Source organism: Heliangelus exortis, chromosome 9 (assembly GCF_036169615.1).
Source record: "Heliangelus exortis chromosome 9, bHelExo1.hap1, whole genome shotgun sequence".
Taxonomy (NCBI): Eukaryota; Metazoa; Chordata; class Aves; order Apodiformes; family Trochilidae; genus Heliangelus; species Heliangelus exortis.
In genome coordinates, this window is record NC_092430.1 from 741,365 (window position 1) to 765,286 (window position 23,922).

At 50.4% G+C, this 23,922-nt stretch overlaps 2 protein-coding genes across 2 annotated transcripts in view; both read left to right on the forward strand.

Moving 5' to 3' along the window:
• The window catches only part of LOC139800063 (type II inositol 1,4,5-trisphosphate 5-phosphatase-like), a 107,782-nt gene that overhangs the window by 2,811 nt on the left and 81,049 nt on the right, over positions 1–23,922 (forward strand). The window contains 10 exon segments of the mRNA XM_071752754.1: positions 431–545; positions 547–647; positions 1,266–1,437; positions 2,292–2,398; positions 3,424–3,630; positions 8,942–9,112; positions 9,482–9,589; positions 11,306–11,372; positions 11,816–11,852; positions 22,356–22,646. Of these exon segments, the coding sequence (XP_071608855.1) occupies positions 431–545; positions 547–647; positions 1,266–1,437; positions 2,292–2,398; positions 3,424–3,630; positions 8,942–9,112; positions 9,482–9,589; positions 11,306–11,372; positions 11,816–11,852; positions 22,356–22,646 (1,376 nt within the window).
• LOC139799524 (type II inositol 1,4,5-trisphosphate 5-phosphatase-like) lies at positions 9,487–10,665 on the forward strand. Its single transcript, XM_071751537.1, has 3 exons — positions 9,487–9,661; positions 9,790–9,869; positions 10,384–10,665. Exons 1-3 carry the CDS (start codon positions 9,605–9,607, stop codon positions 10,517–10,519), a joined length of 273 nt encoding a protein of 90 aa, XP_071607638.1. The 5' UTR covers positions 9,487–9,604; the 3' UTR covers positions 10,520–10,665.

Below are 23,922 nucleotides of genomic sequence, written 5' to 3' on the forward strand. Positions count from 1 at the left end.
TTGAGGAACACAGGAGAGTGCCAGGTTCTCCTGGCTGGGATGTGGGAAGGGGTCAGAAATGCTTTACTGGAACCCTGGGGCTGAGGGTGGTCACTGTCCAGGTCTAACAAGTCACCTGCCACCCTGTGCTCTCCCAGCTTTGTTTTATTTTCAAGTGAGGATGTGGCAGCAATGTGCACTGATTTCCCCAGGGGGATTTAATCTCTGGGATATCAGAAGCACCAGTTATCAAGAGGCAGTGACAAGGATGCAGAACGGGAATTAAAAGCAGCAAAAAATAGAAAATAAAGCTTCACTTTCAGGTTTTCACTGCTGCTTGTTGTCTCTGATGGCCAAGCAGACACAGCACCCAGCTGACAGTGTTGGGAGGAGCTGCTGGGTCCTGCCTGTGGCCAGACCGTGCACACTTGTGCTCTGTGTTCTCCTGCAGTGTGATTTTATGGCTGGGTGACCTCAACTATCGTCTGGAGGATCTCGATGTGGCAAAAGTGAAGCAGCTGGTGGAAGAGAAAGCTTTTCCAGAGCTCTGGCAGTATGACCAGGTACTGAATGAGGCAAAGGAATGCAAATGCAGTCTTTGAAGGCTTTACAGAGGGAGAGCTTTCTTTCCAGCCAACACACAAATATGATGCTGGCTGTGATGACTAAAGAGTGGCAGATCTAATGAGTCTAAACAGGAACAGTTCTTAGGTTATTGCTCTTCCTCTCCTTTAGGTCCAGTTTACATCTATTCATCTTGCTTTTCTTCCACTGATGTTTACCAGAACTTTTTCCCAGGAAAAATCCATTGGCTTTCCCCAGGGCTGTACAAAAACAAGGAATTATTTTTGTTAGTTTCTTTTTGGTTGTTGTTGTTGGTTTGGGGTTTTTTCCCTTGGCAAAATTTTGAGCATCTTTTACTTGCTGATACCTTCTCTACCTCCTCAGACCAGCTATATAGAGCCTCTGTACCTCAGATCAGAGCAGCTGGGGTCTGAAATGGAGCATTTGTGCTGTCTGTAGCCGAGTGCATCCTTGTGTAAGTCTGGGTATTGCACTGATTGGATCCAAAGAACAAAAGAAATATTTTCAGCTTTGAAGAAGCAGAAAGCAAAGCATGATACAGAGCTACTTAAGAGCAGACAATTTTGCAACTGCTCAAAGCAGCTCTGGCAAACACAACTTTGGTGGAGACCTGGCTGCAGGCCATGGCAGGAAAACAGAGTCTCTGGGAGAGCAGTGTCTTGCCTTGCTTTGTTCCTCCACCTGAGCTGTAATTTTGGCCTCTGTTTTAGTGAGAAATGTCGTGTTCCTGCCTGGTGTGACCGGATACTCTGGAAAGGGCAGAACATTGCTCAGCTGAGCTACAGGAGCCACATGGCTCTGAAGATCAGTGACCACAAACCAGTCAGCTCTGTGTTTGATATCGGGGTGAGTACAGCAGAGCTGGAGGAAAAAACTCCTGCTGGTGCTGGTGCTGGTGCTGCTGGTGCTGCTGCTGGTGCTGGTGCTGGTGCTGCTGGTGCTGGTGCTTTTAAAACCCTCCATATTTTCAGTGAGCAAACTGGATGTTTTCCCAAGGCAATCCTGGAGCCTTCAGAGCAGGAGATGTTTGCCCACTCAACATGGATGGAAGGAAAACATTCTTCATCGGGAGAGTGGCAGGATACTGGAATAGGTTGCCTAGAGAAGTTGTTGATGCCCTTCCTGGGAAGTGTTTAAGGCCAGGTTGGATGAGGCTTTGTGACACCTGGTGTAGCCATTTCATGATTCTCTACCTCCTTAGGAGCTGTGTCCCGACTTCTCTGCAATACCTGAAAAAGCTTGGGCTTTGTTATGGGCAGCTCAGCAGACAGCAGTGAGACTCAGTGCCTGAGGCAAGTTGCTTCTTTTAAATTCTCTCCTGGCTGATGCCCAGCAGTGGGGTGTGGTTGGTGGCTAATGACAGCCATTAGTGGCTCATTTCAGGCTGGCTGTTCCAAAGCTGGGCTGCCTGTGGAAGGTCAGGCTGGTGCTGGGGCCTGCAGAGGATGTGTTTGCAGCAGGGAACTTGGAGGTGCTTTTCTGTGTAGCTGGGTGTGACACATGTGGCATGGTGACAGTTAACATTTGTGTCTGCTGGGACACCTCGGGTGGCGTGCGGGAGCATCCCCCCTGCAGGGTTTGTGTGGGATCCCCTTGGAGCTGATTGCTTGCAAAGCAAGATGTTTCTATTTCTAAAGGAAGTTGCTTCAGAAAGTGGCAGCAATATTTCTGCTGAAGACTATTTTTGACTTTGATGGTTAACTTGGTGTATTTGCCTGTCCTTTCAGGAGGGCTTCACCCCACTCAGTCTTGCTGTCTCAGAAGGTCAGGTAGAGACAGTTGAGTTTCTCCTGAAAATGGGAGCTGATGTGCATGCTGGAGACCAGCAACAAAGGTAAGGGGTTTATCCACATGGGTCCCTTGAGTATTCTTTCGGTGGCACTGCTGAGAGGCACAGCAGCCTCATGTGCACTGAAGTGTTGGACCTGTGGCAGCTTGGTGTGACCATGCAGTTGTTTTGACTCCCTCTCCCATGTTGTAGTTGCTTTTAATGGAACCTGCTTTTTCTTTTGCTCATTGTCAAGTAATGGGAGAGCAAGCTGAGAGCAAGCAGGAATGAAAATATTGACTGTCTGTGTAAAATGATGACTTCGTAGCACATCTGGATCTTTCAGAACCCCACTCATGATGGCTGCTTCTGTTGGGAAGATGAAGTTGATCCAAGTTCTCCTGCAGTATGCTGTTCCAGCACATGAAAGGGATTCTTAGCTGTGAGGAGGAAGAGCAGAAGACCTTTGCAATCATTTTCTATGCTGAGGTAAGCCTTGTAGGAGGCAGTGCCCCTTCTTCCAGATGCTTCTGAAGCTGTCCCTCTGTCCCAGGAAGCTACCGGCTGGGAGCCTCCAGTCCCTGGAGCAGGGACAGAGGGCTCTGCTGTCAGTCCCTCTGCCCTCCAGCCCTTCCTGCTGGGGCAGTGCTCAGCACCCCTGGGTGTCCACAGGCAGGGCTTCCCCCCGGACGGGCTGTGTCAGCCCCCAGGCCCTGAGCTGGCATGGGGAACCAGGAGCTGGACAGTGCCGGGGTCCTGCAGCTTCGCTCATCTCTCACGGCTGTCATTCTTTCAGCTGCTGGGCTGCCAGGACATTGCAAAGACTTCGAGTGACCTGAGCTGCCTGCGGTCATGTCTGAAGTGTGGCAGTCACAGTGTCCGTCTGCTGGCACTCAGGGCCTTGGTGGAGCTGTGGGCACATCCACAGATGGAGAGTGAGGCGGAGTCAGGCGGAGCTGCGTTGGCAGCCTGGGGCTGGGGCATGGGGGTAACGTGGTGCTTTGGTCCTGGCTGTTAACTCTTCTGCTAAATGCTACCTGCCAGGAAGTGGTTATTTTTCCCAACGCTGCTTCCTCTCTTTCTCTTTATAGTCCTAGTGACCAACTGTCAGCAAGTGCAGCTCAGGAGAAGGCAGAAGCAGATCATGCAGGTGATGCAGACGACATCATTGTCCTCAGCACTCCCCAGTGGGAAGAAGCTTCTGGTCCTACGTTGGATGCAGCTGCTGTGGACAGAGGAGGCAGGATTTTGAAGTCTGGAGGAGCTCAGGAGGAAAAGGACCCAGGCCTTTCCTTGAGGTGGTTTGTATTGTCAGCACTGACTGTGTTTCCTTTTGACTTCAGCGCAGGCATCAGGTGGAGCAGCACAAGAAGTTTTGTGAATGTGCTGATTCGTTACTCGTTGGCGATGCTTCTTGTCAAGCTGTGAGGGCAGCTGTGACTCCATGTCCACTAGCAGGGTTGTTGTATTACCTTGTCCTCCAGACAAAGCATTCAATTGCCTTGTGATCAAACACCTAGCTCCTTGTATGAGGTTTTAAAATCCAGTCTATGGTTTGGAGGCCACAGAACCCTAAAGGAATCTTAGAAAACCAGTATATTTAGATAATGCAATGTTGTCTTCTGCTTTACCTGTGAGAGCCTACAGTGGGAGGTTTTATTCTTTCTGGGTTCTTCAGTTCTGTTTTATCAGAACTGTGTGGTAAGTGGTCAGCAGATAGTGGCCAGGGGACATTTCTTGGCATTATTACTGCAGTCTCTGTCTGGCACCATGAAGCACATGTCCTGCATCATGAGATCCCTTTGCTGTGCTGCAGGAACAGGCTGAGTGTGAGGTTAAGCTTTTGATCTGGATTCTGCTGTTTGCTTTTCTTTCCCTTTTCTGAATAGTGTGTAACTGGATAGAGCAGCAGATGGCATAGTCTCTAGCATCATGTTACACATAAGACTCCATGAACTAGTAAAATCTCTGCCTGTGCCTGTGGTGTGTACTCATGTGTGCAATGAGTACCTTGGAGGTTCCTCTACTTCCTCTCTTGCTAGGCCGTTACCATTCTGTTAACTGGTTCCTAATCAAACGTATTCATGCTCGGATTTTTTTTCTCCACTTTAGAGGTGTTTCTTAAACTGCTAGGTGTAAGAGTCCAAAAAAGATAGCACTACTGGAAATGCATTCATTCCTGCTGTCCTGTGTTGACTTGGCTGCCCCAAGTCTCACTCTGTTGTCACCTGTAGAGTTGTCCATGTTAAATGTTAAGGAGATTTTTCTATTTTTTCTTCTGTTTTCTTCTATAGTAAACATGAAAGTTAAATCCTGAAAAGACGACACTTTGTCCTTTCAGAACCAAAAAGCCATATCCTTAATATTAAGCTATGGATCCCCTGCTAAGCCTTTGTCCCTGGCCAAGTCCTTCCTCCGTCCTGCCCATCCCTTCCCTGGCTCTTTTTTCAGGCATTGCCAGGTGACTCCTCTCCAGGGCATTCTTCTGGACTGGAAACTTGCCAATTGCAATTAAAAAAATAACTCCTTTTGTTCACAGGGATTTTTTTATTCCTTGTGCTTTCAGGTGATAGCCATGGTTCTAGAATCAAAAGTTACAAAAGAAGAGCCTCAAACATAAAAGTGAGGAGTAGCAGAGTGTAGTACAAACACTGATTGTCCCCTTTCTTCCCTGGTGTGTAGATCCCCTGCCAGAAGAGGAGAAAGATGATTTTCTCTGGACTTGTCTCTCCCCAGGATTCTGAGGTACTTTCTGAGAAGGACCTCGTAAAAGAAAGCTCAGCAAAGTTTCCATTTTGTCTTCCACAAGAAAGGTTATTCAAGCTGTCAGTGGGTGGCAAAGCAGATGCTTCTTTCTGCTCCTTTCAGATGTTTGTTTCATCTCTTTGAGGGAAAATTACCTCAACAGTGCAGAAAAGAGGAGAAGATTGTAATTCCTGTAGAGCTCAAAAGTGACATTGCTGGCTCTGAGAAAAATGACATATTAAATGAAAGGCCTGAAGTGCCCAACAAAACTTCCAGAGACAACACTGGTGAGAGAAACAATCTAGATCCAAATACTTCCTCTATGAATACTAATCCCTAGAAAATGAACTACGAAAGTGACTGACTTCTGAGGTTGCAAATATTAAGCTGGCCTGTGAATCCCTGCTGGCCAATGGCAGAGTAGCAAAGCAGCTGAGTGTCTCCCTTCTTCCCTGCTGTGTAGGTTCCCTTCCAGCTGTGGCAGCAGAGGAAAAGAAAGCTGTCAGTTTTCTGGGGACTTCTTCCTTGGATTCTGAGGTACTTTGTGTGAAAGAAAGGGAGGTTTCCGTGGTGGGGCTGGCGAGGATAGGAGGAAGATCCAGGAGCTCCTGGGATCCCGGTGTAACTGAAAGGAAGCTGGTCTGAAGTGGGGAAGTGCTTCTCAGGGGCTGTGCAGAAGCAGGGGTGAGATTCAGGACCTCAGGCATTTCTTTCTGCTGCTTCAGATTTCCTTGGAAAGCAGTCAGTGGATGATAAAGCAGATGCTTGTTTCTTCTGTTCTGTGTAAAAGCTCCTGACCAATTCCTTGTCTTTTATCTTTCAGGGTAACAAAGGTGGCGTTGCCATAAGGTTTAAATTCCATAACACTACTACTCTGTGCATATTGAATTCTCACCTGGCAGCTCACATAGAGGAATACAAGAGGAGGAACCAGGACTTCCAGGACATCTGCTCTCGGATGAAGTTCCGCCAGTCAGATCCCAACTTGGCCTCTCTCACCATTGCCAAACGTGAGTATGCTCCCCCTCTGGCTGTGCCCATCACTCCGTGGGGCAGGGAGAACTTGAGGAACACAGGAGAGTGCCAGGTTCTCCTGGCTGGGATGTGGGAAGGGGTCAGAAATGCTTTACTGGAACCCTGGGGCTGAGGGTGGTCACTGTCCAGGTCTGACAAGTCACTTGCCACCCTGTGCTCTCCCAGCTTTGTTTTATTTTCAAGTGAGGATGTGGCAGCAATGTGCACTGATTTCCCCAGGGGGATTTAATCTCTGGGATATCAGAAGCACCAGTTATCAAGAGGCAGTGACAAGGATGCAGAACGGGAATTAAAAGCAGCAAAAAATAGAAAATAAAGCTTCACTTTCAGGTTTTCACTGCTGCTTGTTGTCTCTGATGGCCAAGCAGACACAGCACCCAGCTGACAGTGTTGGGAGGAGCTGCTGGGTCCTGCCTGTGGCCAGACCGTGCACACTTGTGCTCTGTGTTCTCCTGCAGTGTGATTTTATGGCTGGGTGACCTCAACTATCGTCTGGAGGATCTCGATGTGGCAAAAGTGAAGCAGCTGGTGGAAGAGAAAGCTTTTCCAGAGCTCTGGCAGTATGACCAGGTACTGAATGAGGCAAAGGAATGCAAATGCAGTCTTTGAAGGCTTTACAGAGGGAGAGCTTTCTTTCCAGCCAACACACAAATATGATGCTGGCTGTGATGACTAAAGAGTGGCAGATCTAATGAGTATAAACAGGAACAGTTCTTAGGTTATTGCTCTTCCTCTCCTTTAGGTCCAGTTTACATCTATTCATCTTGCTTTTCTTCCACTGATGTTTACCAGAACTTTTTCCCAGGAAAAATCCATTGGCTTTCCCCAGGGCTGTACAAAAACAAGGAATTATTTTTGTTAGTTTCTTTTTGGTTGTTGTTGTTGGTTTGGGGTTTTTTCCCTTGGCAAAATTTTGAGCATCTTTTACTTGCTGATACCTTCTCTACCTCCTCAGACCAGCTATATAGAGCCTCTGTACCTCAGATCAGAGCAGCTGGGGTCTGAAATGGAGCATTTGTGCTGTCTGTAGCCGAGTGCATCCTTGTGTAAGTCTGGGTATTGCACTGATTGGATCCAAAGAACAAAAGAAATATTTTCAGCTTTGAAGAAGCAGAAAGCAAAGCATGATACAGAGCTACTTAAGAGCAGACCATTTTGCAACTGCTCAAAGCAGCTCTGGCAAACACAACTTTGGAGGAGACCTGGCTGCAGGCCATGGCAGGAAAACAGAGTCTCTGGGAGAGCAGTGTCTTGCCTTGCTTTGTTCCTCCACCTGAGATGTAATTTTGGCCTCTGTTTTAGTGAGAAATGCTGCTCTTTCCAGCTGTTTCCTTTGATCTCTTTGCGAAGGAATCATCCAAAGAAGAAGAGAAGCAGGAGGAGCAGGAGAGGGAATGCAGTAGGAAAGAGGAAAGAACTGCAGTTCCCAGATGTGTGAAAGAAACAGTTATTGGCGTTGGCCATCAAGTTTACCAGACACCTTTGAAAGACAGAAAAATAGCCTCTATTATAAAAACATTCTCAATGTGCACTCTTCCAAACACAAGTGGGTGGAAAATCAGAAGTAAAGAAGCAGCTGTAATAATTTTGCAATTTTCATTTCTGTATGCCCTCACCAACTTGAAGAAAGGATCCCAGGCAATAGAGGTTCTTCTAGACAAAACACAGGCCATGAACTTTTAATGTCATTTTCAATGTCAGAGAGCTGCAGCAGAGAGCTTTGTGCCTCACAGGGTTTCTCTTGCTGCAGCTCAGTTCTGTTGCTTTCCCTGCTTCTCCCAGAGAGCTCTGGTTGTTTCCAGGTAAGAGAACACTGCAGCCACCAGGGACAGGCAGATCCTTGGCACTGTTAGGAAAATATTCCTGGCACTGAGGCATGTTGTGCCACATAACATGGGGCAACTCCTTGATGGGGAAACTCCATTTCTGGGGGCTAGGAAAAGGACTGAGACCTAATCCCATAGTGTTCTTACTACTCCCTAAACTCTTGTGCAGTATGAACTGAAGATGGAACAGGTCCCTTTTGTCATTTACACCTCAGATTCTAAGAGACTGCCCCCAGTAGAAGTTGCCCCTTTTTATTTTTCTGTTTGTTTCCACGTGGTGTATCTTTTTGGGTTGTGTGAGGACTAGAAGCTGGAATCATGGAATCTTTTTGGTTGGAGAAGACCTCCAAGATGACCAAGTCCAAGCTCTAACAGTGAGTTGCACTTTCTAGTTGGCAGAGAGTGGCAGACCATGGTGGAAAGAGCAAGGGCTTGGAGAACATCAGAGAGGTTCAGGTTGGGCCTCCTCTGCCCTTCCCCATACGCCCCCTCCAGGACCCCCAAAATGCCCTCTGAACCCCTCAGACTGCACCCAGGAACCCCTCCAAGACCCCCCTAAGGTGTCAAAGGTTCCCAGGAGGCTGGAGAGGGACAGGAGACCCATTGCTGCCCCCCGGCCTGGGCAGGGGCGGGTAAGACGCAGTGAGCAAGTGTTGAAAGTAACACCCCCACCCCCACCCTGGGTCAAAACTGCCTCCCCCCAGGAGGTGAAATTCTGCCCATCCACCCCCCCCCAAGGGGGCCCAAACTGCTCCCTCACTTTCCTATTTTCTCTGATACTTCTGTAGAACCCAGTTACTGCAAAACACCTCATTGAGTTAAACTGGTTTTGTCAAGAGATCTGAACCATCCTGAGAAATGCTCCTTTCAGTCTTGTCTGCTCACCCAAACATTGATTATTTTGAGTGAAACAGAGAAATGTGAAACAGATCCCTGGGGGCAGAAATGAGCTGCCTGGGGGGTGTGGATATCCTGGGTTTCACTGTTTGGCTTTTATTTGCAGGCAAAGCAAAGTCAAACCTGAAGTGACAGCTGAGATGGTGCAATCCTCTGATGTGATGGATTCAAGAAAGGCTTCACTCTTGCCAGAACCGGACTTTGGAGTCAGAGGTACTTTAATAACAGCTCGTCTGAAAGAGATGGAGGATTCCTACACAGAAATCCAGAACTTCAGGTAAGGAGCACTCCTGAGAAGAACTTACTATAAAGCTGTCAAAATCACTCTTGTTTGTTATTTTATCTGATGTCCCTGTGAGTAAGAAATTCATGAGAAAAGGATGATTCAGGCTTTTCAGCAGCTTTGGTTCCTCGTTTGAGAGAATTTCATTCATGTCTTTTTCAAGGCTTGCCACATGGTTCTTGTAATAAAAATGGCTTTTTTGACATTACTTTTTCCTGAGCTTATTTCAGACTCTGTAAATCAGTAAATCAGTAAAGCTCCAACTGCACCATTTTCATGATCCACAGGTCCCAACATTCCTGTTGGGATTTGCTGCACTTGAGTTGATGTAAGGCTGACATCTATTGCTGCTGCCACATCCAGGCCCAAGCCGTTGGCGGGCGGTGCCGTTAGCGGGGGGAGCGGCGGCTCCGCAACGATGCTTCGTGAGAGCTCCGCTGAGCGACCGGAGCGGGGCGGCCACCGGAACCGGTACCGGTACCGAGGATGGATCAGTTGGTGGCCATCCAGGAGAGCCTGGAGGAGGGGAAGATCTGCCGGATCGTATCCTTTGGCTCGGTCGCGATGGTGCCTACGGGGGGCGGCCCCGGGGGTCCCGTACGGTTCCGTCTCTTCCTGTCTGATCCCGTCCGGTCCTGTCTGGTCCCGTCCTTCCTTGACCCTCGGCCCAGGCGGTGCAGGGGGTTCTGGTCGACGGGGAGAGCCGGGAGAGCCGTCTGCTGGGGCTGGTGGAGAGCGGCGGGCAACGCGCGTAGGTGCCGGGGACCCGGGGGTACCGGGGGGGTGGAGGAGGGAGCGGTGGGGTCACCATCCCGGGGACGCTGAAATGCGGTGTGGGTGTGCGGAGGGATGTGGTTCAGTGGTAGCCCTGGCTGGGTTCGGTGTTGGACCGGAAGATCTTAAAGGGCTTTTGCAAGCAAGGCTGTTCCTGTAGCATCTGGAGAAGAGCTGAGAGCTCTGAGGGTCTCTTACCGGGCTTGGAAACTTCTTACCCCAAACACTTTCTGCTGGGGCAGGAGCCTTGGAGGTTTGGAAGTGAAGTGCCTGGCAAGTCCTCTGGCTGCGTGGTATGAATGTCAGAGAAAAGCTCAGGCCCTAGAGGTTCAGGGCTGGTGAATTTTCCCAGAACCAAATCAGTTCTCATTGAAATGGGGGTACACAGCCCATAAGTGACTTTGGGGGCTGCAGGAGGCAGCTGGAGGGGTCGGGGTCTGTCTGTGCCTGCAGAGGTGCCAGAATTGCTTTTGCCTGCTCTGTGCTCGCAGGCTCCATGTGTACACTCACCAGAGGATGGCCATAGCAGCTGAGGATGTCTGGCTGGAGCAGGTTATCCCCATCACAGAAGAGTTTGTAGTGGAAGAAGGTACTGGTGTGCTCTGGGGGCTTACTGGGCGTCTCTAAAGAGGGAGATGAAGGAGTCTGGAGTCCATAGTTTGTTCTTCTGCTTGTTGAAATTTGGAAACTCTTCGTCCACATTTTTTATGCAGTTGGTAATCCCCGGTGGCACTCGTGCATCACGTGTCACGGGTGGGAGGGCCCCACGGGGTCAGTAGCTCTGCAAGCCGGAGCACCCTGTGCACTGGCAGGTTTGTTCTGCCTGGTTCCCTTCCTACGAGGAGGGTTTGGGGTTTGAGGAGCTCACGAGCACCATCACAGTCTGCAAACCTGCTTCCCAGCTTTGTCACTGAACTTTGCTTTCCCTTTGCAGTTGTCCTGGACAGTGACCTCCAAGTCCTTGGTGAGTTCTGTGGGTGTTTTAGTGCTTGTCACGTGTGTTCCCTGGGGCTTGTGCTTGGCGAGGCAGACGTGGGGGTCTCGTGGTTTGGGGGGGATCTTGTCTTGGGTGGGCTGTTTGCCATGGTTTTGGTTCATGCTCACAAATATCATCACCCCAGGATTAATTTTCCCAAATATTTTTAAAACTCTACCGGGTGGTGAATGAGCCCCAGGGTGTTCTGTTCCCTGACGGTGCCTCTTGCTGGGAGTTTCCAGACAGCTGACAGTGACATTGCTCAGTAATTTATCCAACTAACTTTTCGTTTCCTGGAGAATGAGTTAAGTGTGTGCTTTGCAGGAGTACCTGTTCCAGCAGCCAGGCCTCAAGTCTGAATTTGAGCAAATCCGGGACTGTTTGGACAAAGGAATCCACGACAGCCTCTGTATCCTTGCAGCCTGATGTCTTTACAGCCTCTGCAAGGTGACTGATGAGGGCCATAAGGAGGCCGGGGAAGAACGCTTTCAGGCTCCCCTGACAGTGGGGCCACTGGCTGAGCCTGCACACGAACTGGGGTGCCTGCAGAGAAGACACAGGGGCAGCTCTCAGTGCACTGCTTCAGGGTGACCCCACAAGCCCCTGTGCGCCAGCACCCAACTCTGGCACCTGACTCTGGCTCTTGCCCTAGGTTTCCAGCTGCAGTGCAGGGCAGGGGGTGCAGGCAGTGGGGAAGCAGAGTGCTGCCCAGAATGCTGCAGGGCTCCTGTTTGTGCCTGGGGGGCCCCAGCAGCTGCGGGGTGGTAGGGCTGGGGGCAGCGGAGGCCTCATTCTGCCAAGGAGAGGCTGTGCTGGGCTGCAGAGCCCAGAAGGCCTCCCAGCAGAGCCCAGGGGAGTAAAGAGGGCAGCAGCCCTGCCCAAGTGCTGCCCGCGGGGCTGGGCTGGAGGGCAGCTGTCCTTGCCCCTTGCCGCATGCCCCTCTGCAGGCTCAGGTCCCACAGCAGCCTTACGTCATCAAAGAGGGTGGGGAGCTTCTCTGCCAGCAGCACAGCGATGGGGCTGGCCTCCACATTCAACATGGGACCAGCCATGATCTCTCTTAGGAGGAGCGGGCCCTGCTGCCTGACTTCTGCAAAGTTGTCCTGCATCTTCCAGATGCTTCTGAAGATGTCCCTCTGCCCCCGGAAGCCACTGGCTGGGAGCCTCCAGTCCCCGGAGCAGGGACAGAGGGCTCTGCTGTCAGTCCCTCTGCCCTCCAGCCCTTCCTGCTGGGGCAGTGCTCAGCACCCCTGGGTGTCCACAGGCAGGGCTTCCCCCCGGACGGGCTGTGTCAGCCCCCAGGCCCTGAGCTGGCATGGGGAACCAGGAGCTGGACAGTGCCGGGCTCCTGCAGCTTCGCTCATCTCTCACGGCTGTCATTCTTTCAGCTGCTGGGCTGCCAGGACATTGCAAAGACTTCGAGTGACCTCGGCTGCCGAGTGACACATGTCTGAAGTGTGGCAGTCACAGTGTCCGTCTGCTGGCACTCAGGGCCTTGGTGGAGCTGTGGGCACATCCACAGATGGGGAGTGAGGCAGAGTCAGGCGGAGCTGGGTTGGCAGCCTGGGGCTGGGGCATGGGGGTAACGTGGTGCTTTGGTCCTGGCTGGGAGGAAGGAGGTGGCTGTCAGCAGAGAGAGGGGTGGCTGAGCAGGGCCCGCAGAGCCTTTGCTGTCCTGCCCTCACCGGCCCCCCCACCGGCCCCAAAAATCCCCAAATTTTGACTTGATGTGCCCCAAAGTCCCCAAATTTTGACTCGACAGACCGAAATATCTCTAATTTCAGAGTTCACCCAACCAAAATCCCAAAATTTGGACTGAACACCGCCCGGAACCCCCAAATTTAGCTTTCTCTGCAAGATCCTATTTGATGGTGACATTCAGGAAGAGATGGAGAAGATAAAACGGGGAAGGAAGCACGGGGTGCAAGACTTTGCTGACCTGGGATCTTGTTGAACAACTTTGTTTCAAATGCTCTAGGAAGAACTAGCAATTCCTGAATGCTCTTCAGGTTGGTGTCTGCCTTCAAGTTTTACAAGCAGCATCCTGAAAGCATTGACCTTCCTGGGCAACTTGGTTGATTTAAAGGAGGAATCCCAGACTGGAAAAGCTGTGTCTGCTGAATTGAGGGACACAGGAACAGCAGTGCCACTTTTGTCACCTGAAAGACTTTACCACGGTGGGAGATTTTCTCCTATTTGCCCAAGTTTCTGTGAGGCTGAAGGCTTCATCAGACTTCATCAGCACATGAACCAGAGCCAGCACAGGGCCCCCCTGATTCTAGAGAAAAGCTCCAGCATTTGCACTGCAATCCTTCTTTAGTTCTCCAACTCAAACTTTACTTCCTCCACTCCAACCCTGGCAGGTACCTTTTTTCCACTCAGTGGGAACCTCACCAGATCACCATCACCTCTCCAGTAGGATGGGCAGAAGCTCAGCAGCTGCGTCTGCCAGCTCCTCAGCACCCGTGCGTGGACCCCGTGAGGTCCCATAAACTTGTGCACCTGCAGGTTCTTTAGATGAGCCAAACCTCTTCTTCTCCCCCAGTGGGGGCTCCTTGGCTGTCCCAGGCCCTGCTTTCCCCTGCTGTGGCCTCTGCAATGAGGCAATGAGCACTTCCCAGAGGAGACTGAGGCAAGGAAGTCCTGGAAAACCTCAGCATTCTCAATATCCTCTGGAGCTAGGTCTGACATTTCCTTCAGGAGAGGGCCTACATTTTCCCGGCTTCTCCTTTCATTCCCACCTATGTGCCTCTCAAAGCTTTTCTTATTGCTCTTTCCAACCCCAGCAAGATTCAATCCTACCTGGGATGGATGTGGCTCTCCTGCCCTGCTCCCCAGCTGCTCCGACCACCTCTACTCCTCCCAGGGTACGTGCCGTTGCTTCCCCCCCGCCTCTGCATGCTTCCTCCTTCACTTGGAGGGCTTTCAGGAGCTGCTGGCTCATCCCCGCCGCCCTCCTGGAATTTTTCCCCGGCTGCGGGATGGGGAGAGTGGGGAAAGAGCACCTGCCAGCATGGGCCGGGAACCAAGATGTCCGCCGGGCAGCCCCCTGCTTGCCCCGGGACTACAGCTCCCAGCATGCCCCGGGACTACAGCTCCCAGCATGCCCCGGGGCGCTCCTCCTCTCCTGCTGCCTGAGCCCGCCCGACCCCGGGGCTGCCCCGGCCCCGGCCCAGCTGGGAGGGGGAGCAGGAGGAAGGGGATCTGGGCAGGGAGGGAAGGCAGGACAAAGAGTGGTGAGGAGCGGGAAAGAGGTGGAGGGGAAGGGGGCAAAGAGGGAGGAGGAGGGAGGCAGGGAGGGAGGGAGAGAGAGGAGAAGGGCGGGAAGGAGGAGAGAGGGGGGATGGAGAGAGAGCGGGCCAGGGGCCTGAGAGAGACAGAAAAGGCCCCAGGAGAGGGGAGTGACAGAGGGGTGGGAGAGGGAGCAGGAGAGAGGGGAAAGGGCGAGGGGAGAGGAAGGGAGAGGGGAGGGAGAGGCAGGAAAGGGGAGAGGCTGCAGGAGAGAGAGGGACAATAAGGCCAGGAGAGGAGAGGGAGAGAAAGATGTGGAGACAGAGAGAGAGAGAAACAGCAGTGGCTCTGAGACCCGGCAGGGAGGAATTGGGAAGTGTTGAGAGGGAGACAGCCAGTGAAAGCCCAAAGTTGTGATGGGCAAAGGACAGGGAGGGAGGGATGAAGAGCTGGGGGCAGGGAGCTGGGCAGAGCCCCAGAAGAGCAAGCAGTGATGAGCAGCTGGGCCAGACCCTACCAACCTGGGCTTTCTTTTCAAGGAAGCAAGCTTGTTTTCATTTTTATGGTTTGATTAGGGACCCTTGGTTTGTGTTCCTGGTTTCTTCAGGTTGATGTTGTTGTTGTGCTGGATTGTGTTGTGTTTTCTGTCTTGAAACCATCATTTCTGGTCTGACACCTCTGGAGCAGGTAGGGCAGTGTGACTGATGGTGTGGTCTTGCATATTTCTAGGGAGTCAGTGGAAATGGTGGTTGGAGCCTTCTGCATCCCTTACCCTTTGATTTCTTGAGTGTAAATCTTGCAGTGGATTTGCTGAGGTGCAAAAAGGAAATGGGAGAGCAGATCTTCCTCACTCACACCCCCCCCCCCTCCCCCATCTGAAGATGAACAGAGAAAATCTCTGGGGCTGTGTTCTTTTATTAAACGTGTGTCAGACACGCAGCGCCAGGGGACTTGTGTGCAGAGAATGGCTGCATGGGCCTGGGGCTTGACCATCATCACCTGGAAGGGAAAAAGGAAAAAAAATGGGTGATGATGGGGGACTTGTTCCCAAGTCTGTTTCTTTCTCTATTCTCTTGCACCAAGAGACACCCAGACAGCCTGAGCCATCCCCTCCCTTCACTGTCCCTGTGACCATCAAGCCCACTGCATCTCCCCGAGGCTGTCCTGCCATGGCTGATAGGACACCCTGTGGATCCTTGCAGCCTGATGTCCCCTGAGGGTCACAGTGCCAAGAGCTGAAAAGATGCAATCAGTGGGTTCCCCCAGGGGGTTTTAATTCCCCCCTCTCACCTTGGGGTGACTGACAGCTGCATTTCCTTGTGCTCAGTGTGAAAACCTCTGCCAGGTCCTTGTGCTGTTGGTGTCTGAGCTCCCAGCTGTGAACTTGCCCTCCATTTCCTTAACCACTTGGGGATCAGTTGGCAGCAATCACTCAGTTGCTGAAGCTTTGCTGCTCTTCCTGGAGAGCCTGCCAGAGCCTGTCATCTGCTCCAGGTTTAACAGAAGATGTCTGGAGTGTGCCAGCAGCTACAGACTGAGCAGCCAGGTAAAACTCCTCTGATTTTAGAGGGAAAGGAGACAAACTGCTTTATGTGAGACCAGCAAAGTGGTTTTGCTCTCAGAAACTGAATTATCTGGTAATAAATAAAGGATCTTGACTGCTTTGGGCTACTCAGAGCAGTTGTTTGCAAACTGGGTGATGCTGGAAGCAGATGAAGCTGCTGAGGCATTGCCACATCTTCAAGAGAAATATTGTGGGTTTGTTGTTTTTTTTTCCCCACCTCCTCAGATCATCTCTAAACTGCCCAGGTGCCACAAAAATGTGTTTGAGTATCTGATGGCATTTCTACAGGAACTGCTGAGAAAATCAGGGAAAAACCACTTGGATGCGCATATCCTTGGTAAGGCCACAACTCCAACTGCCCTGCTCAGAGGGGATTTGCAGCATTTCTCACAAAACCCCTTTCTCCAAAGTCCCCTGGGCAGGCTGAGCGAGCCCTCAAGTGTCACCTTGCCTGGGGTTGGGGGATTTTACCTGTGACCCCTGCAGCTGCTGGCTCTGTCTCACTCTCTCTGGCTTTTTCTCTGAAATGCAGGCAGCATTTTTGGGGAGCTGTTGCTTCACCCTCCTCCTGGACGTCCTGCACCTGACACAGCTGAGAAGAAGAAAGCTCAGCAGTTCATCTGTCAGTTTCTCCCGAGAGAAAATGATCTGCTCTGGATTTCAGATGCAGCTGATCTGATTTTTAGCTATCAAATCGCTGTAAAAAAAATATTTTTTTATACACTGGCTTTTTCGAAATGTTATCACAGGATTTTATACTTTCCTGGCAGTTTGAAAGCTGTCACTGTTTAAGCTGTAAAGTGTATAAAATTTCTAAGTAAGCTGCATATAGACAAGCAGAAATAGAAAAGCTGATATTTACACTGTGTTTTGTTTACCTGAGAATTGATTGTTACTTAAAAGAAAAGTTCTTGGGGGGTTTTACCAGCCTGTCTGCTTATGGTTGGTGTTGGGGGGGTCTGGGCTCTGGGTTTCTCAGGTTGTACTGGGAGCTTTGGGTGCCTGTGGGACAGTCAGACAGTCAGGGAACAGCCCCTGAGGGACAGTCAGGCTGGGTGACACAACAGGGGCTTGGTGTGAAGTCAAAGCTGAGTCCTCACAGAGGTCAATGCTCCAACTTTATTGCCTACAAGCTCAGTTAATAAACTGTTTCAGTGTCCACAACCCCTCCACCACACTCCAAAACAACCTCCTATTGGTCACCCAGTGCTGTTAACCACTTCTACCTTTTGTGGCTTGACCATGGCACGAGTAACTTGCCACCCTAGATAATTCCAGGGTGACTGTGACTGCACTTTCTCAGGAGCTACAACTAAGCCTTTCACCCTCAACCGAGTGGCAAGGGTCTGACTGACATTAGTGGGGCTTCTTGGCAAAGCAGTTTGTCACCCATATAGTGATAAATATCTTGGCATTTCTCTTTGAGTTGGTGAGAGTGCCCAAGCCACATAGAATTGTCACATTGTTGGAGAATTTTTCATTCCTTGGGGCAACACCCCCATTCGTACCCTTTGGCAGGTTCACTTTTATTCATTGACAGGATGGTGAAGGCAAAAGGAGCCCTGTCCTCAGGATGTAAGGGAATGGTACAAAAGCAGTCTTGGAGATCAGTTACCAGAAGGTGCCAATCTTTGGGTAGCAAAGTAGGCAAAGGCAAACTGGGTTGGAGGGCACCCATGGGCCACATCTGGTCACTGACCTTACGTAAATCGTGCAGTAACCACCATTTCCCTGACTTCTTTGGGATCACAAAAATAGGAATGTTCCATGGGCTGATGGATGGATGGATGTCCCACACCCAGCTGTTCTTGCACTAGATGACTGGCAACTTCTAGCTGCTCTCTAGACAGTGGCCACTGCTCCACCCACAGGGGTGTCTGTCTTCCACCGAAGCCCAGGAGTTAGTGGCACCTCTGCAGTGACCCTCATTAAAAAGGTTGAGTGGGTTGAGTGGGTTCAGGAACAGAGAGAACAGCCCCTATTTGGCTCGTGACCTCCCTACCAATCAATCCTCCAAGCTGCCCTGGTCGTGGCAACACACAGGGCCACGCAGTTACCTCCTGTCCTTCAGGGAACTTCAACTCCACGGGGTTAAGGGCTTGGAGATGAGTGGAACCACCACCTCCTCCTTGGCCAGTATCGTGGCCACGTCATGGTTGATGATTGTGACATCAGCCCCCGTGTCCAACATCATGGAAAGAGTCTTGGTTTCACTACCAGCACCCAGCTGCACGTCCACCATGGGTCTGGTTGTTTCCATGTGTTGCACTAACGTGACCAGTGTGCTCCCAGAGGATCCAGAGCCTTGGGCTCCCTGTGCTACACAAGTGCTTTTCCCTAGACTCATTTTTCAAAGAAGGACCAACTGTGCTACCTGTGTGCCTGCTTTGACTACCAGGGGGGTGTCAATGTGAAGCAAGTGGCCATGATTTCCCCCGTATAATCTGCAACAATCACTCCTGGTAGAACCATGAGACCTGCGACACCAGTAGAGGAGCAGCCAATCAGTAAAGCTCCAACTGCACTATTTTCATGATCCACAGGTCCCAACATTCCTGTTGGGATTTGCTGCACTTGAGTTGATGTAAGGGTGACATCTATTGCTGCTGCCACATCCAGGCCCAAGCTTCCCCTTGTGGCTGGGGCAGGGAGCTGGTGGAGAGTGTTGGCCTGGCCACTTGTGTCCTGGCGTGGGGGCCCTCGTGCTGCTGCTCCTGTTTTTTTCCAGCCCTGCACACTGAGCTACTGTGATTATCCTTTTGGCACCAATCACACCACACTGTGACAGAGCAGGCTCTTCTCATATGGCCTCTGGCCCCACATTGATAGCAGACAGGAGAGGATTTCCCAGGTGAATTTCCTCTGTTGTCTGTTTTTTCTGCAACAGCTGCCAGAAGTTTCAGGGTAGGCTCCATGGCAGCAGCAAAGGCACCAGCCATGCCCTGACTTTGTTGTGCCTGAGCTGCCCTGGCAGCAACCTCAAGCATTTCTGCAACATCAGCATCTTTCAGCAGAGTGGCAAACAGCCTCTTCATCTTTGGGTTTGCATTTTCAAATGCCAACAGTTTGAGCATGGACATTTTTTGTTCTGCTCCTAGGTCAGGTTGGGCCATGATAGGCTGATGAAGTCGATCAACAAAATGCTGAAAGGATTCAGTCATTCCTTGCTTGACAGAGGTAAATGAGGGAAGCAGAGTGGGCTCTGGCACAGCACAGAAGGCCTGGTGAGCTGATTGTGCAGTGGTGTGGTGGAGAACAGCTGGAACCTGAACCTGGACATCTTCACGGCATCCTGAACCTGTGAGCATTTCAGTGCTCACCCCTAATAATGGGTCCCCAGGTGCTCCTGCGAGAGGTGCCCTCCTGGGAGTGGGCCCCCCAGGGCTTGGGCTTTTCTGATCTACCCCACCATGGTTACCATGGAGACCCCTCTGACATTGCTGTCCAGGCACCAGGCCCCGCATCATAAAGGAAGGGACCTGTGAGCCCCATCTGGTCCAATGTCTGCCTGAGCAGGCTCACTGAGACCTGCATGACCACATCCTGCTGACGTTTGGGTTTCTCCTTGCAGCAGCACCAGGAGGTCAGACCAAAGGCAAAGTTTATAGAATCACAGAGTCACAGAATCATAGAACTATAGAACCATTCAGAGAATCACAGAATCAGATAATCATGGAATCATTCACAGAATCACAGAATCATAGATTCACAGAATCATGGAATGTCAGGTTGGAAGGCATCTCATCTGGTCCAAACCTTGGACATGAGGTTTAAACTTTCTAAAGTGGGGGAATCTCCCACTTCCAGTTGGCCAGGAGGGACTAAAGGTCCTTTTGCCTCTGCCACCTGCTGCTTGCTGTCCCCTGTCCCCAAGCTCCTGGCACACCAATTGTATTGCCCTTATCTGGCAAAGGCAGAGGTCACATTGGGGTCCTTTGTGACATCACTTGGTGGCACCCTATTCCCTGGGGGTCGTCAGCATGGTCTTCATTTCAGCAATCTGACTGATTCTAGCATTTACTGACAATTTTAGAATTTCAGAATATAGTCAGAGTCACACAAGATAGGTAATAAACACAGGGCAAACAAAAGCTATTTCTGTTTCATTTAGGCCTCTGCAACCAAGAGGTGTTGTGGGTTTTCTGTGCTCTCTCTGGGGAGCTAATGGAGTCTAATGGGACTGTTCTTAACTTACTCATCATTTACTACTCTTCTCCTCAGATCTCTCACAAGCATAAGGCAACTACGTGCAGACACAATTAGCTACAAAATGACCAATATACAAAAATCAGAAGCTGGTAAACAAGATTTGGATTCACCACTAACTGAAGGGTCCCAACCTCCTGTAGTTTTCATCATCCCTGTTATTCAAGTCCACTGTACTTAGAGGTGACAGTGCCACAGTGTGTGTGAGACAGTCAGTCTCAGTGGAGGTACAGCTAGCCAACCGAGCCTACATACAGCCAACATTTTTGGATGCCATCACACCACCATTTCAGAAATTCTCCCAAAGGCTGCTACTGCTGTACACATCCCTTAGCTGGCACGCCTTTCCCTCTCGTCCCGAGCTGCTCCCCCAGTGGATGGATGTCAAGGTTCTGGGAGATGGTACTTGTGCTATTCCACAAGCACAAGTGTAGATTAGACTGTATCATTTGCCCTCAGGATTTTGTACGTGTAATGGCAAAGCAAACAGGGCAGTCTGGAAACGGGCAGTGGGTTACTTCCTGGGGAGACTGTGTACCTTCAATAGCCCCTACCTTGGCTCCCTTTTTTATTACAGTCCAGAAGAGCACTCATAGCCTCTTCATCTGCTAATAGAGATGCACATATGTTCATCTTCCCCTAAGTAAGAGTATTTTAGACAACCTTCTTGACTTGACAAGACCCTGCTATTCTGATGAGTGCTATTTGCTAAATGGTGTTGGCTGATTTCAGATCAAAGTGAATGGGAAGTAATGATCTTTTTTTCTGTGAATTCCTGTTTAATGTCTCCCTCTCATGGCCTGGCTTGGCAAATGAAGATTTCTGAAACTCAGCAAGCTTGATGATGCTGATAAGGCCACTGCAGGATAGGGCAGTCTGGTTGCCACAGGCCCAGCAGAAAGTCTCCTGTGCCGGGACAGCCAAGGCAGGGTTCTTCCTGCGCTGCCTTTTCTCCTCGAGACTGATTCTCCGTGTGTTCCCAAAGGAGGTAGCAGCAGCGTTATGGATGCTGTGTCTCTGTCTCCTGACTGGAGGCCAGAGTGGACCACTGATGGTGGTCAGTGTGGCCAAAGTTGAGGAACTGTTTCAGGGAGTCCTTTTATCTTGTTACCTGTCTTTTCCTGAAGAGTGGGATTTTTTTTTTTTAATTTTTTTTCTTTTTTTTCCTGTGAATGCCTGTTTAATGTATATGCATCTTAAGTATGTATTTGCACAAGAGGCAGGAAGCATTCCAGGAAGAACCTCCTGGTAAACTCTGTCTCATTGTAGTTGCTATCTAGGAAAAGAAACACATCAAATTCTAAAAACAGGTGTGCAGTTTGTTTTGACAGTTGTAATTATCTCTAGTATTAATGTATAGTAATTGGTATTGCTGAAATTAGAAATAAAAGCATTTAACAAATTCAGGCTTTTTACTGCTTTAGATCCATAACTTGTTTATAGATTTCAGTTTAATGTTGTTGTTTTTTCTGTATGACTCAGTGTTTTCTTTGTGGACAACCTGTGACATATAGTTTTGTACTTTCCTGACAAAGCAGCAATTGCTTATGTAAGTTTGATAAGGGGAAGGGGTCATTTCTTACCCACATCTCAATGCTGGTGGTCTTGCCTGCTGGAAAAGTTTCTGAATATTTTTCTGAAGAAGATAAGCCACTGAAGGTAATCAATAACTGAGAATCTGAGCAGCACTAGCTCTTCGTAGAAAACCAAAGTTTCAGTGCTGGCTCCTTTAAAGTTTGTCCGCTAAATTCACTTTTACGTTCCTAAAACAAATTGCTAGGATGATGAAAAACTCCACTTAGCCACGAATCTGATTTTGAAAATGTGAGCTGTAGGCACTCAGAGCTTTGGTCGAATCAGACCACTTTGATCTGCCGAATCAGATATGGCATTTTGTCTCTGCTTAGGTCTGTCTAGCAGCAATGGTTCAGGAATATTGTTCAGGCCATATCAAGTGCAGGGTACTGTCATTTACTTGACGAGTTGAGAAACTTTCTGTTCTCCTCACAAGTCATCTTTTTTTTTCAGTCAATGATCCCTAGAGCCCAGAATTTCAGTAGTTTGCTGTATCGAGAGGATAGGTCCAAACTCAGCAATTCTGATGTGCTTTATGAAACCAGATCTGTGTAGACAGCAGGTGCCCGGACGGTGCCCGCCCCGCCTGTGCCAGCTGGGGCTAGCCCAAATGCACATGCCCGGGTCAGGTGGGGGTGGCTTCCGGAGAGAATTCCAGAGCGGGACGGATCAAAGTGAGCTCCCTGATATTAGCCCAAACCGACACTAGCTCGACTGACTCTGTTCACGAACTGAGCTCGCGCCCACGGCGAGACTCATCCCACGCAACATCTGGTGGAGAATGCGAGCAACAATTTCGGTTTAAACCGTCTCCCCGAGCGTTTCGTCTGAAAGTGACCCTTCTCTACAGACCGTTCGATACCCCGAAAAATTCGGGTAAGAGAAACCCTTTTCTTTTTTTTCGATATCAGTAAACCCGATGATGGAATCCTATGCAAGCAAACCTACCGGCACCGCCGTTGCCGAGCAGACTGTAACCCAAGCGGAAAAGCAGGAACCCTTCCGCTACCCGGGTCCCGAAACCACCTGGAACCTCCGGGGGGAGGTCCATAGTCTGCTGGCAAGTCTCTGCTATAAGGAGACCAACGGCGACATTATTGGTGCGGACAACACCAGGCGGGTCGTTTGCAATCTACTAGTTCTTATGAAAGCCGAAATAGAAGTGGCAATTGCCATTGGTGGCCCCATTACGAAAGACCGAGGTATTTCCCCCAAAGGAAATGCCCACTGCGACCCCCTCGGCACCCCCCTTCGAGGGGGAGGAGCCCGGGAGGGCGCCGAGCATGGCCCCGTCGGTGCCGGCCTCCGAGGGGGGGGAACCCGAGAGAGCACCGAACGGGTCCCCGTCGGCGCCACCCCTGGAGGAAGTCGAAACACCGGAAAATGAAGGGGCGGAAACCGCGGCTTGCAGCACTTCTGGCTGCCGCGGAGAGCAACCCCCGCTGCCGCCCCCGGCCCCATGGAAGGCTGCAAAGATAAAAGCAGCCCCTAAACTAAAGTGGCTGTACGAGGGATTCCTTAACCCCAAGCTCTTTATGTTTCTACTCCTGCTCCTTGTCTCTGGTCCTCCTGCCATACACTGCTGGGAAAAGCCCAGCTCCATCATCCTGTTGATCACCCCCAGGAGCCTGCAGGCTTCGCAGATGATGCCTTTAACCCTCAGCTTCTGCGGCTTCGTCGTCTTCACCAACCTGTCCCAGCAGACCAGCACCACCGGCTCTGAACAACGAGGCACCTCGCAGCTAAGATCTTCGCGTATTTGTCATCTTTTCCCCCATAAAAAAAAAAAAAAAAAAAAAAAAAAAAAAAAAAAAAAAAAAAAGGGAGGAAATGTAGACAGCAGGTGCCCGGACGGTGCCCGCCCCGCCTGTGCCAGCTGGGGCTAGCCCAAATGCACATGCCCGGGTTAGGTGGGGGTGGCTTCCGGAGAGAATTCCAGAGCGGGACGGATCAAAGTGAGCTCCCTGATACTAGCCCAAACCGACACTAGCTCGACTGACTCTGTTCACGAACCGAGCTCGCGCCCACGGCGAGACTCATCTCATACAACAGATCTGACCCACGATTTTGAGGCCAGGACTGGAGAATTATGATGGCATTCAAAGTGCATATTAGTTTGGTGTGATTTACAGAACTATTTGAGCAGGGGGAGGATATGGCTCCAGACAGCCATCCATCCAGTGACACCGAGGAGCTGTTTAGAAGCAACCTGAGAACAGTCAGATTTAATGCTTCTACCTCTTTTTCCAGGCATCCTCAGAAACTTGGTCTGACAGGAGACATGGCAAGTAAAAAGAGGAGTTGTTTGGGTTTTTTTTTAATCTCGAGAGAGGACCAAGTCTTAGCTGCACAGTGGAGCAGGAAGCATCTACCTGGAGATTTCTCTGATATTCAGCTTGAAGCTATTATGATAGAACATATTATAGAATAATATGTAACGATGGTCTACTAGGAAAACCATGAAATACCTGCTACTTT

Coding starts and splice junctions, on each gene's coding strand:
- LOC139799524 (XM_071751537.1), top strand. CDS start 9,605: ATGGATCAGTTGGTGGCCATCCAGGAGAGCCTGGAGGAGGGGAAGATC. Junction 9,662..9,789: donor AGGGGAAGATCTGCCGGATC/GTATCCTTTGGC, acceptor CCCTCGGCCCAG/GCGGTGCAGGGGGTTCTGGT. Junction 9,870..10,383: donor GAGAGCGGCGGGCAACGCGC/GTAGGTGCCGGG, acceptor CTGTGCTCGCAG/GCTCCATGTGTACACTCACC.